The sequence below is a fragment of the Entelurus aequoreus genome, linkage group LG21, assembly GCF_033978785.1.
Source record: "Entelurus aequoreus isolate RoL-2023_Sb linkage group LG21, RoL_Eaeq_v1.1, whole genome shotgun sequence".
Classification (NCBI taxonomy): domain Eukaryota; kingdom Metazoa; phylum Chordata; class Actinopteri; order Syngnathiformes; family Syngnathidae; genus Entelurus; species Entelurus aequoreus.
This window is the reverse complement of record NC_084751.1, coordinates 44,222,801-44,236,531: the sequence shown is the minus strand read 5'-3', so window position 1 is coordinate 44,236,531 and position 13,731 is coordinate 44,222,801. Positions and strand designations below refer to the sequence as shown.

Sequence of the window (13,731 nt, the reverse complement as noted above, 5' to 3'; positions counted from 1 at the left end):
ATGTATTTTACAGTAAAATTCTGGCGACTGAGCTGCAAGTTTTTTTACTTTAAAGTTTATTACTGTCAATGGAAAAACGGTACCCCAGCTTTTTGTTTACTGTATAAAAAAACCCCAGTAGTACTGTTTTTCCATTTACTATAATAAGTCATAAAAAAAAAATTTAAATTCTGGTGACTGATGTGCCAGTTTTTTACTTTATTTATTTATTTTTAATCTAATCAAAGGCACGGGCATATTGACATGTTATTTGCTGATACAAGCGGCCCTCAGAGGCCAGCCATAACTGCGTTGTGGCCCTCAATAAAAACAAGTGTGACACCCCTGCTCTACAATGTGATGTAATAATGACAATTTGTGTTTATTTATGTTCATCTATACTTGCTTGTCCATCTGTTCGTTAGTTTGCAGACTACTACCTGCTTCATGACCAACATACACCACCCATCCAAATGATGAGAATCAGGTGTCCTAATCACTTGGCCCGGCCACAGGTGTATACAATCGAGCACTTAGGCATGGAAACTGTTTCTACAAACATTTGTGAAAGAATGGGCCGCTCTCAGTGATTTCCAGCGTGGAACTGTCATACACGCTGTAAGTCTTTGCTGTCGTCCAGCATTCTGTTTTTGTTTACTTTGCAGCCTGTTCAGTTCATGCCACCTGTGCAACAAATCCAGTCGTGAAATTTCCTCGCTCCTAAATATTCCAAAGTCAACTGTCTGCTTTATTATACGGAAAGTGAAGAGTTTGGGAACAACAGCAACTCAGCCACCAAGTGGTAGGCCATGTTAACTGACAAGAGAGGGGTCAGCATAGTGCAAAGACTTTCTGCACACTCAGTTGCTACAGAGCTCCAAACTTCATGTGACCTTCCAATTAGCCCACGTACAGTACGCAGAGAGCTTCATGGAATGGGTTTCCATGGCTGGGCAGCTGTGTCTAAGCCATACATCACCAAGTCCAATGCAAAGCGTGGGGTGCATTGGTGTAAAGCACGTGGCCACTGGACTCTAGTTTGGGCATCTGGTCAGGATGCCACCCGAACGCCTCCCTAGGAAGGTGTTTGGGGCACGTCCGACCGGTAGGAGGCCACGGGGAAGACCCAGGACACGTTGAGAAGACTATGTCTCCCGGCTGGCCTGGGAACGCCTCGGGACTCCCCAGGAGGAGCTGGACGAAGTGGCTGGGGAGAGGGAAGTCTGGGCTTCTCTGCTTAGGCTGCTGCCCCCGCGACCCGACATCGGATTGTTTTTAATTTTGTTGTGCAGCACTTTGGAAACATTTTTGTTGTTTAAATGTGCTATATAAATAAAGTGGATTGGATTGGATAAGCGGAAGAAAATGGATGGATGGATAGTTAAAAGGATTAGATGGATGGAATGTTGAATAACACGACAATGTGCAGATTTTGAATATAACATATATTCATTTAAAGATGTGCAACAAACTGGAGGGGGTGCGGAAAAGGGGCGAGTCTGTGCAGGAAAGGAAATCAATAAACTTTTGTGGTCAAAACAAAAAAAAGGAAGAAAAAAGGCGTGACTGGCGAAAAGGGAAAATTTCACCCCCGTGTTTGACTTACAGGCATGTTCTGGACCCGTCCCCCCGAAGTGGACTAAGTCATAGCCGATTTGCATGTGAATTGTACCTGTATTAAGTATTTCATGCAATATCTCATATCCAGCGTTTTCTCCCTGTCATGAACAAAATAGTTTAATTTAGCCCGCTTACGTCACAGAACCTTCAAGCCTGCGCGCAGGTTGAAGAGAATCCACAGGCACGAGGAGACCAACCTCACCCTCACGACTTGTTTAACGACACAAGACTCGTTACTTTAACACTCTTTGTTATCTTTTCATGCCCAAAGTCTTTTCTATGGACGACGAAGAAGTTGCGATGAAGGCTGCAGAAAGACGAGAACGCCAATCAAGTAACAAAGGTAAAAACACACTACTTGGGATTTTTATAACATAGGATTTTTACTCGCGTTTAACGAGTAAAATGTTCGTAATGTTTCCATTTCCGGGCACTTAAACCTTAAAAAAAGCCCTTAAAGATGAAATATTACAGTTGGGGTAATATAAGTACTGGGATGGGCATGTTTGTTTGGAAATGGTACCAACAAACTAGCTAAAGATGAGCTAACCAATGTTTTGCTACGGACGTAATTAAATGTAACACACAGCTGCTTTGGGGGAAAAAAATATTTATGCCGTTTTTGCTTCATAAAATGACATCCTGTGTGGGTAAAATACTCTAAATTTAAATATTATTTTTAATTATCCAGTTCTAAATGACAATTGTCAAAGTCAGGGCCCGGGGGCCAGATGGGGCCCGCCACATTATTTTCTGTGGCCCTTGAAAGCCTGGCCACGACTTTATCTTGCCAAAATGTATTAATTAGTTCCAATATGACAGAAAGAAAAAAAACATCTCCTCCATGTAAATGCACAGCTTTTAAAATTTAATGTTAGCCAATTTATTTAAAAAAAATTATATTATCATACATTCCAAACATTTTTGTTAAAATACAAATAAATACTTTGATTAAAAAAATAATAATAATAATTTAAAAAAATAAATAAATACTTTAATATCTTCTTGACTTATGGGTTCAAAGCAAATTATCCATCAAATTGTACACTGTTAAAATTACAATAGCTTTTACGCTAAAAAATTTTTTTTAAAAAGATTAAAAACTTGCAGCTCAATTACTACAATTTTACTGTTAAAAGAAAAAAAAACCTATTGAACTTTTTTGCATTAGGCAGTAATACATCGTAAAAACAAAAAACATATATTTTACATTAAAACCCTGGCAGCTCAGTCGCCTATTTTTCAAATTTTTATTTTCAATCTGTGGAACCATTTTTCAATTTTTAGTAATATGTTTAAAAAAAAAAAAAAACTAAAATTCTGGCGACAGCTACAATGTACATAAAAATATATATAATACTTAAATGCATAGGCAGTTATTTTACGCAAAAATAAAAAATAATACAAAAAACGGGCAGCTCCATTAGTAGAATTTTACTGTAAAAAAACAACAAAAACCTTCATTGAACTTTTTTCCATTACATCGTAAAAACTGTATATTTTACATTAAAACCCTGGCAGCTAAGTCGCATATTTTTTTATGTTCAATCTGTGGAACCATTTTTCAATTTATAGTAATATGTTTTATAAAAAAATTTTTTAAAAACGGTAAAATTCTGGCGACAGCTACAATGTACATAAAAATATATATAATAATTAAATGCATAGGCACTTATGTAGTATCCTGAGGACACAGGCAGCTGCTTTGGGGGAAAAAAACTTATTTATGCCGTTTTTTGCTTCATAAAATGACATCCTGTGTGGGTAAAATACTCATTTAAATATTATTTTTAATTATCCAGTACCGTGTATCGCACATATAATCCATATGTGGGCGGAGACTAATTATGACGTCACCATGCGCTTGCTTCCATGGCGTGTAGGATTAGTCGTTATAAAGTTTGCAGCACATTCTTTGAACAAAACAATGGTGTTTTGACCCTTGACCTTTGTCTGTAGGTCCGAGCAGCACTTTACATGATGCGGAAGGTACTGGAATCCCCATCACCTCTGTAGACCAGTGTTTTTCAACCTTTTTGGAGCCAAGGCGCTTTTTTTTTTTGGTTTGAAAAAATCCGGACGGAGGCACACCTCCACCAGCAGAAAACATAAAAAAATGAAACTCAGTAGCCGATACTGACAAAGTTGTTCTCGCAAGTGTTGGATATGAAGTCAAACCATAACAAACCATGCATCACTATAGGTCTTGTCTCAAAGTACAAACCCCGTTTCCATATGAGTTGGGAAATTGTGTTAGATGTAAATATAAACGGAATACAATGATTTGCAAATCATTTTCAACCCATATTCAATTGAATGCACTACAAAGACAAGATATTTGATGTTCAAACTCATAAACTTTATTTTTTTTTTGCAAATAATAGTTAACTTAGAATTTCATGGCTGCAACACGTGCCAAAGTAGTTGGGAAAGGGCATGTTCACCACTGTGTTACATGGCCTTTCCTTTTAACAACACTCAGTAAACGTTTGGGAACTGAGGAAACTAATTGTTGAAGCTTTGAAAGTGGAATTCTTTCCCATTCTTGTTTTATGTAGAGCTTCAGTCCGGGGTCTCCGCTGTCGTATTTTACGCTTCATAATGCGCCACACATTTTCGATGGGTGACAGGTCTGGACTGCAGGCGGGCCAGGAAAGTACCAGCGCTCTTTTTTTACGAAGCCACGCTGTTGTAACAAGTGCTGAATGTGGCTTGGCATTGTCTTGCTGAAATAAGCAGGGGCGTCCATGAAAAAGACGGCACTTAGATGGCAGCATGTGTTGTTCCAAAACCTGTATGTACCTTTCAGCATTAATGGTGCCTTCACAGATGTGGAAGTTACCCATGCCTTGGGCACTAATGCACCCCCATACCATCACAGATGCTGGCTTTTGAACTTTGCATCGATAACAGTCTGGATGGTTCGCTTCCCCTTTGGTCCGGATGACACGATGTCAAATATTTCCAAAAACAATTTGAAATGTGGACTCGTCAGACCACAGAACACTTTTCCACTTTGCATGAGTCCATCTTGGATGATCTCGGGACCCAGAGAAGCCGGCGGCGTTTCTGGGTGTTGTTGATAAATGGCTTTCGCTTTGCATAGTAGAGCTTTAACTTGCACTTACAGATGTAGCGACCAACTGTAGTTACTGACTGTGGTTTTCTGAAGTGTTCCTGAGCCCATGTGGTGATATCCTTTAGAGATTGATGTCGGTTTTTGATACAGTGCCGTCTGAGGGATCGAAGGTCACGGTCATTCAATGTTGGTTTCCGGCCATGCTGCTTACGTGGAGTGATTTCTCCAGATTCTCTGAACCTTTTGATGATATTATGGACCGTAGATGTTAGAATCCCTAAATTTCTTGCAATTGCACTTTGAGAAACGTTGTTCTTAAACTGTTTGACTATTTGCTCACGCAGTTGTGGACAAAGTGGTGACCCTCGCCCCATCCTTTCTTGTCAAAGACTGAGCATTTTTTGGGAAGCTGTTTTTATACCCAATCATGGCACCCACCTGTTCCCAATTAGCCTGCACACCTGTGAGATGTTCCAAATAAGTGTTTGAATAGCATTCCTCAACTTTATCAGTATTTATTGCCACCTTTCCCAACTTCTTTGTCACGTGTTGCTGGCATCAAATTCTAAAGTTAATGATTATTTGCAGAAAAAAAAAATGTTTATCAGTTTGAACATCAAATATGTTGTCTTTGTAGCATATTCTACTGAATATGGGTTGAAAATGATTTGCAAATCATTGTACTCCGTTTATATTTACATCTAACACAATTTCCCAACTCGTATGGAAACGGGGTTTGTAGAAGTACTGTCACCACCTGACTTATTTGGAATTTTTGGGGTGTTTTCTTGTGCGTGGTGTTTTAGTTCTTGTCTTGCGCTCCTGCTTTGTTTTTGAAATCATGACTGAAGTTGTTGCTAGCCTTTGCTAATTGTCCTGTCATGTACAAACGCGCTTTGTGGACGCCGTCTGCTGCTCCACACGCTGTAAGTCTTTGCTGTCGTCCAGCATTCTGTTTTTGTTTACTTTGCAGCCAGTTCAGTTCTACTTTTGTTTTTTGCATAGCCTTTCCTAAGCTTCAATGCCTTTTCTTAGCAGCGCTCCCCTTTTGTTTACTTTTGGATTAAGCATTTAGATACCTTTTTACCTGCACACTGCCTCCCGCTGTCAGTTGCATATTGTGATCACGACAAACCATGTTCCAGACATCTACAAAGCAATTGGCTACCTGCTGCCACCTACTGATATAGAAAAGTATTGCACGGTTACTCTGCCGAGCTCTAGACAGCACAGACACTCAACAACGGAACGTTATTTGCGGATTATAATTACCGGTTTGCAAAAAAATATTTGTAACCCCAATTAGGTGAAATGACACAATCTCAGACGGCACACCAGTCAATATCTCACGACACAGTGGTTGAAAAACACTGCTATAGACCAAAGAATTCTGTTATTGCATGTCAATCATTGTTTTGAAGTGAAGCTGTGTGGAAGGGCAGCCTTTAACCTTGCTAAATGATCAGTGAACACAGAAGGAAGTGTTACACATTTGGTGCATGACTACAAAACATGATAAAGTGTGTCTTTTTTTATTTATTTCCAGCCTTGGACGATGGAGACTCTGATATTGGCTTCTGTGGCTGGCTGCTGGTGGGATTGTCTCTTCTCCTCATGGTGGTCACACTGCCAATCTCCATTTGGATGTGCATTAAGGTCAGCTGGTGAATAATAGATACATTGCGGTTGTCAAGCTTATGAGATGAAATGCGAGTGTTAGCCACTGTGACACTATTATTGTTCTGTCTCTATCCATGGCAGTGATGGAAATGATGAGGAATGAGTGATAGTAACAGTGATTTGTTTGTTGTTTACTGCTTCAATCACTTTTACTGATGGTAGTATTATTATTATTGATATCGATGTGAGTACCGTATTTTCCGGACCATAGGGCGCACCGGATTATAAGGCCAGGCCTGGCCCTAACCAATCTGGCACCCTAGGCAAGATTTTAGGTGGCGCCCCCCCCCCCCCCCCCCCCCCCCCCCCCACATCGGCAGTGAAGTGTATATACTCACAAGAAACCGAATAGCTTTGTCTTTGACCTTTTTTTTTACTTAAAGAAAGCAAATTAACATATATGAGAATGTTATGTTATGATTATCTTTAACCGAATCGCAGCAGTGCTCAAATGAAAAAAACAGCATTCCCTCTCATGTGATATTGCTTAATTAACATTAATGATGTGCACTTTAACAACTAGGCTTACAACTATACCTAATATATAAAGGGGTGGAAAAGTGACTATTACCTGCAGGGCAAAGATTAGCTAACCAGAAGGCAATAACAATGTCAACAAAAAACACCTGCTTAAAAGATCTAATACAAATGTCCCTGAGGAATGTAAGGTGGGAGTACTGTAATTACCTAATGTTACATTATTATTTTCCATAACAATTTTGCCCCCTCCACAATATTAACCCGATGTTAAAACAGAACTAGCTATTTATTGATTAGCAATTGCCGAATCATGTAACATTAGCTTAATGCTAAAAGCCAGGTTACTATCACATTCTGTAACAGACAAATAATTTCATGTAGGCTAACGTTACCTACCTGCTACCTCTGTCTTTTTCTCGTTTCTCCTCCGCTTCTTTTCTCTTTTTTCTTCCCTGGGCACCTGACAGTTTTGGCCGTTTTGACATCTTGTGTTGACTTTTTTATGTGGTGACGTCCAAAAAGAGTCATGATACGGGAAGGGAGGGAGCGCACCGTGCGGGGGAGGGGGGGGGGCGTAATGTTGTAACAAATAATATTTCTATTAAATAGGCTTTACTTTGCATTTTAATTAGCGTGGGATTATTTTTTTTATTTAGAAATAATAGTACCAACTTTTTCTTTTTCTTTTTTTTTTTTCTCCAACATTTGTGTCACTGGCGTGGCGCCCCCTGATGGACGGCGCCCTTAGCATTTGCCTATACGGCCTATGCCACGGGCCAGCCCTGTATAAGGCGCACTGCCGATGAGCGGGTCTAGTCAGGTCTTTTTTCATACAAAAGGCGCACCGGATTATAGGGCGCATTAAAGGGGTCATGCTATTTTTTTTTCTATGTAAAACATTTCCTTGTGGTCTACATAACATGTAATGGTGGTTCTTTGGTCAAAATGTAGCATAGATGATGTTTTACAGATCATCTTCAAGCCGCTTTCTGACAGGCGCTTCAGGATGCGCCGTTTTGTGGGCGGGTCTTATTTACGTGGCTCACCTTCCTAATAACTAAAGTTCCTTGGGTGAATAATGTATACTCACTACACCGGTATGTTTTAGCGCTTTCGTGACGAGTTTACCGACAGATATAAGTATGAACTTTACACTACTTTATATTAGAAATGGCAACAGCGGAGGATGAATGTCCCATAACAAGAAGATAGAAAAAAAGAAGCTTATCTACGCGTCAGCACGGACTACAAAGGCGGACCCGCGCAAATTTTGAGGACTTATGCAGATTACAAATACAGATCAGCAGGTACCAGAAGGTAAGAAAATTTGCTTTTGCATAATATTGCGAAACAAAATGCCAGATAATATGTCTTACCTTATACACACACCATAATAATACTCCTATGTTGAAGCACAGTACAATCCATCAAACGGTGTGGCTTCATAGCTTACCAAAGTCCTACTAAAACATTTTGATTAGGGCTGCAACAACTAATCGATTAAATCGATTATAAAAATAGTTGCCGATTAATTTAGTCATTGATTTGTTGGATCTATGCTATGCGCATGCGCAGAGGCTTTTTTTTTTTTTTTTTTAATTAAAAAAATATATATATATATATTTTTTATTAAAACTTTATAAACTGCAACATGTACAAATAGCTGAGAAACAATAATCAAAATAAGTATGGTGCCAGTATGCTGTTTTTTTCCAATAAAATACTGGATAGGATAGAAATGTAGTTTGTCTCTTTTATCCGATTATTAATCGATTAATCGGCGTAATAATCGACAGATTAATCGATTATCACATTAATCGTTAGTTGCGGCCCTAATTTTGATAGATTTTTGAGTGCCGTGTGTAATGTTCTATATTTTCAATGGAACATAAAACATTTTGGTGTTGTTTACTTGAGTCATATTGCAGTTTCCACATATTGCTTATGTGTGACTGCCATCTACTGGTCACACTTATCATTACACCATGTACCAAATAAAATAGCTTTGAGGTCGGTAAGCACAACCAAAATTATTCCGTACATTAGGCGCACCGAATTGAAAGGATTTTAAGTGCGCCTTATAGTCCGAAAAATATGGTATTATTATTGATGCTGTTGTTATTATTCATTTTTGTTTGTCTTTTCCGTGTTTTATTTTTTAGTGTTGTGTTTGTATGGCTTCTCAATCACTCTGTGGGCTACTATTCGAAATCTTGCGGGGTTGTGATTGTCTATACCATCTATCCATCCATCCATTTTCTACCGCTTGTCCCTTTTGGGGTCGCGGGGGGTGCTGGGGCCTATCTCAGCTGCATTCGGGCGGAGTCGCCACCTCTTGTTTACCAGTGGTTCTCAAACTTTTTTCACCAAGTACCACCACAGAAAACACTTGGCTCTCCCAAGTACCACCATAATATTCTGTATTAAAACACAGCAGCGAAGTAGTCCTAAATATTAATAAAAACAAAGCAGAGGTTTTATTTGACAAGCATATTTCATATTTTTGTCCACTGTAACAATACACACAGTTTGAATATTTGATTGAGTGATTGTTTGGCTGGAGATGGAGCCCGTGTACTCCTAGTGGTACATGTACCACAGTTTGAGAATCACTGGTCCAAAGACTGGTAAGCCGATGTTCTAATTAACATGTTGTTGTTTTAAAAAGGAGACATATCCAATTACAGGGTTTAGATAGGGTGAATGTCATGAAAGCAGGATTTACAAGCTCTTTGTGTGTTATGCCTCTGTACACAGATCGTGAAGGAGTATGAGCGAGCCATTATTTTCCGTCTGGGACGCCTTTTGCGAGGAGGAGCCAAAGGACCAGGTTGGACCACTGCAATATCCACAATAATAAAGATAATAATATGTTTTTACAGTGTTTATACGGGATAACCTCGATTTACGAACGCCTCTGTTTGCAACCTTTTCGGTTTATGCATCTTTACATGTCTCGGCGTACGAAAGCTTTATTCGTTCATTTTGCATGCTTGATTGAAGCCGTCGAGGGCTGCTCTTTTGATGACATCACTTCCTGTACAACACAGGTGTCAAACTCAAGGCCCGGGGGGCCATATTTGGCCCGCCACATCAATTTGTGTGGCCCCCGAAAGCGTGGAAATAAAGCACCTTATCTTTTCTTAATGAATGTATTACAAAAATAAATGTACTGTGTACAATTACATATATTTACACTTTAATCATCTTTAATAATAAACCAAAATATTATATCATACATTTCAAAACAGTGTTATTGTTCAATTAAAGATAAATACTTAAATATCTACTTTACTTATGATTTCAAAGCAAGTAATCCAACAAACTGTTCATGTAAAATAATTTACAGTAAAATCCACTTTCAATAAAGAGTAATAATACACAAAAAAACATGGATTTTACACTATAAAAAAATTTCATGAATTTTCACGTAACAAAACAGTGGTACCGTTTTTTCATTTAATTTAATTTAATTCCATGTATTTTATTTTATATGCTGTAAAATAACAAACCTGCAAATATTACGGTAAAATTGTGGCGACTGAGCTGCCAGTTTTATTTTTACAATTATACACATGTTTTATATATATACACATTTATATTCATACTGTATATTATTCATTGTTAAAAGCGGCCCTCTGAGAGCAACCATAACTGCGATGTGGCCCTCAATGAAAACCAGTTTGACACCTGTGCTAGCATGTCCACACCTCACGGTTTTGAATATAGGTATCGCTGGTGGAAAAGACCTTTATGTTACCTGGTGCTACCGTCTCAAGATGAGTGGAAAAGCCGAATTACCGTATTTTTCGGACTATAAGGCGCACTTAAAATCCTTTCATTTCCTGCAATATGACTCAAATAAACAACACAAAAATTGTGTTTGTTCCATTGAAAATATAGAACATTACACACGGCGCTCAAAAATCTGTGAAAATGTTTTGGTAGGACTTTGGTGAGCTATGAAGCCACACCGCTTGATGGATTGTACTGTGCTTCAACATAGGAGTATTATTATGGTGTGTGTATAAGGTAAGATATATTATCTGGCATTTTGGTTTTGCAATATTATGCAAAAGCAAGTTTTCTTACCTTCTGGCACCTGCTGATCTGTATTTGGGATCTGCATAGGTCCTGAAAATGTGCACGCGTCCGCCTTTGTAGTCCGAGCCGAATAATAATATGACTCCTTTAATGCGCCCTATAATCCGGTGTGCCTTTTGTATGAAAATAGACCTGACTAGACACCGATGAGCGGGTGTATTTTCATACAAAAGGCGCACCGGATTATAAGGCGCATTAAAGGAGTCATGTTTTTTGTTTTTTTTTCTAAATGGAAAACATTTCCTTGTGGTCTACATAACATGTAATGGTGGTTTTTTGCTCAAAATGTTGCATAGATTATGTTTTACACATCATCTTCAAGCCGCTTTCTGACAGTCGCTTCAGGATGCGCCGTTTTGTGGGCGGGTCTTATTTACGTGGCTCACCTTCGGCAGCGTCTTTTCTCCATCATCTTTAATGTACCGGTGTGGCGTGCAAGGACGGGAGTGGAAGAAGTGTCAAAAGATGGAGCTAACTGTTTTAACGAAATTCAGACTTCAATCAATAACGGAGCAGCATCTCCTCATCTGTGGCTCACTAGTGCAACAACAACGCCCGAAATGTGTCCCGTGAAAAACCGTCCAACCGGAACTCTCTAATAACTAAAGTTCCTTGGGTGAATAATGTAAACTCACTACACCGGTATGTTTTAGTGCTTTCATGGCGAGTTTACTGACAGATATAAGTAAGAACTTTACACTACTTTATATTAGAAATGGCAACAGCGGAGGATGAATGTCCCATAACAAGAAGAAAAAGGAAAAAGAAGCTTATCGACTTACTTTGTCGGCACGGACTACAAAGGCGGACCCGCGCAAATTCTGAGGACTTATGCAGATCCCAAATATAGATCAGCAGGTACCAGAAGGTAAGAAAAGCTGCTTTTGCATAATATTGCCAAACAAATTTCCAGATAATATGTCTTACTTTATACACACACCATAATAATACTCCTATGTTGAAGCACAGTACACTATGGTCCGGAAAAGCCGAATTACTAATTTCTCTGATGTTGTTCCTAATTATGTTCTATAGAGGGCATATTTGCACTGCATAATTTGAGTAATACACTGCAAAAACTGAAATCTAAGTAAGATGAAATATCTCAAATAAGGGTGATATTTGCTTATTTTCTGTCTGATAAGATCATTCTTCTCACTAAGCAGATTTTTATGTTTAGAGTGTTTTACTTGTTTTAAGTGTTTTGGTCCTAAATGATCTCAGTAAGATATTACAGCTTGTTGCTGAGATTTGATGACCTATATTGAGTAAAACATGCTTGAAACTAGAATACCAACTGTTGCAAAGCTGTGTCAACACTCACAAGGATAAAACTACTTTTTTAAAGTCATAATTTCTTCAAGCATGAAAAAAAAAATCATGATGCCGAGCGCATATCATTATGTCAAGATAATGGCACTAGCATTTACTTAATTTAAGAATATTTTTCAACATATTGAACAAAAAAGTCTCTTTTTTTTCTACCAAGAAAAGTGCACTTGTTATTAGTGAGAATATACTTATTTTAAGGTATTTTTGGGTTCATTGAGGTTAGCTAATTTTACTTGTTTTGGAAAGTCTTGACAAGCCACATTTTCTTGTTCTAATGGCAGATAATTTTTTCTTAGTTCAAATAAAATACCCCTTAGTTGTTTTTCTCTTGTTTTTGAACACTGACTTTTTGCAGTGTATATGTTGTGATGTATTATAACTCACAGAGATTTCAGCTCAAAGATGGCATCCCTGAGCGTTCACTCATTATATTTTAGGCAAAAGCAGGTGCTAGTTAGCAATTAGTTGCCACACAATGACTTTGCAATTATTTTACATCTGAATGTGCAGTAGAGAGATAGAAAAGAACAAATAATCGGCCTTGGTAGAAACCTCGTTCAATCGCATTCAAACTGCTTGAACGTTGCCAGCGGTCTTAAATTAAATTTCTGACATAAATAGGATCATGCATCAACGGTTGCCTAGTTACGCACAGACATTTGCGGACAGACTGAAAGTTGGGACAGATGGCCCAGAGCACCGACCTCATGTCAAGTGGTTAAGCAACAAAGACATCACAGTGAAGCTCAATTTATCAGCATTAGTGTGGGGAAAGAGCAAGTATCGTCAAGATAGTGAAATATCTGGTTGTGTCGTCTTAAGTACGAGATGCGTTGCTGCAGTAATACAGAAAGTCAATTGGAGTTTGGTGAGATATAAGTCATTGGCATGGAATCAGAAATGGAAACAACATGCAGGTCTTAGAACAAGATGTCCTCCTCAAAGTGCATGCCGCAATAAAGCTAATTCACCAGGGCCTCGTTTACGTGACGCCATATGTCTGCCAGGGCTATTTGAGTTGTAGATGTGTAAATAAATCTGAAAATAGTGATGGCGCTGTCTTATTTTTTCCGTTCCTTTTTCGTAAGACGAGGTATTTGTTGAGAAAAACACGTGCTCCCACGAGGAACAATTTGCATACATCTCATAGCTCACTGTCTCTTCATCTTTGATTTGTTGTTTTACTGCGTCTAATAAAAACAGGGAGTGTCCTCTTAAAAAAAAACGCTGAAATTGGACTCCCCGGAGTGTCGGGGGACGCCATTTGTGACAGCGTGGGGTAATAATAGTGCGCTGCCAGCACATTTCACATTCCTGGGGGCCTTGTGGTGCCCATGCCCCGACTAAAGTTACTGTTTGCTTTCCTTAACCTCGGCCACACTACAGTGCAAAAAGTCAGTGTTCAAAAACAAGGAAAAAAATACAAAAATGAGGGGTGTTTTATTTGAACTAAGCAA

The 13,731-nt window shown here is 38.7% G+C and overlaps 1 protein-coding gene across 2 annotated transcripts in view; it reads left to right on the top strand.

Moving 5' to 3' along the window:
• Nucleotides 1-1,689: 1,689 nt before the first annotated feature.
• LOC133638761 (stomatin-like) overlaps nucleotides 1,690-13,731 on the top strand; it is a 34,439-nt gene continuing 22,397 nt past the window's right edge. The window contains exons 1-4 of one of the 2 annotated variants that reach the window (XM_062031690.1): nucleotides 1,690-1,942; nucleotides 3,559-3,588; nucleotides 6,225-6,334; nucleotides 9,596-9,668. In XM_062031690.1, the coding sequence (XP_061887674.1) occupies nucleotides 1,861-1,942; nucleotides 3,559-3,588; nucleotides 6,225-6,334; nucleotides 9,596-9,668 (295 nt within the window). In that variant the 5' untranslated portion in view covers nucleotides 1,690-1,860. The remainder of the gene's footprint in view (nucleotides 1,943-3,558; nucleotides 3,589-6,224; nucleotides 6,335-9,595; nucleotides 9,669-13,731) is intronic. The other variant, XM_062031691.1, reaches the window with a different exon arrangement.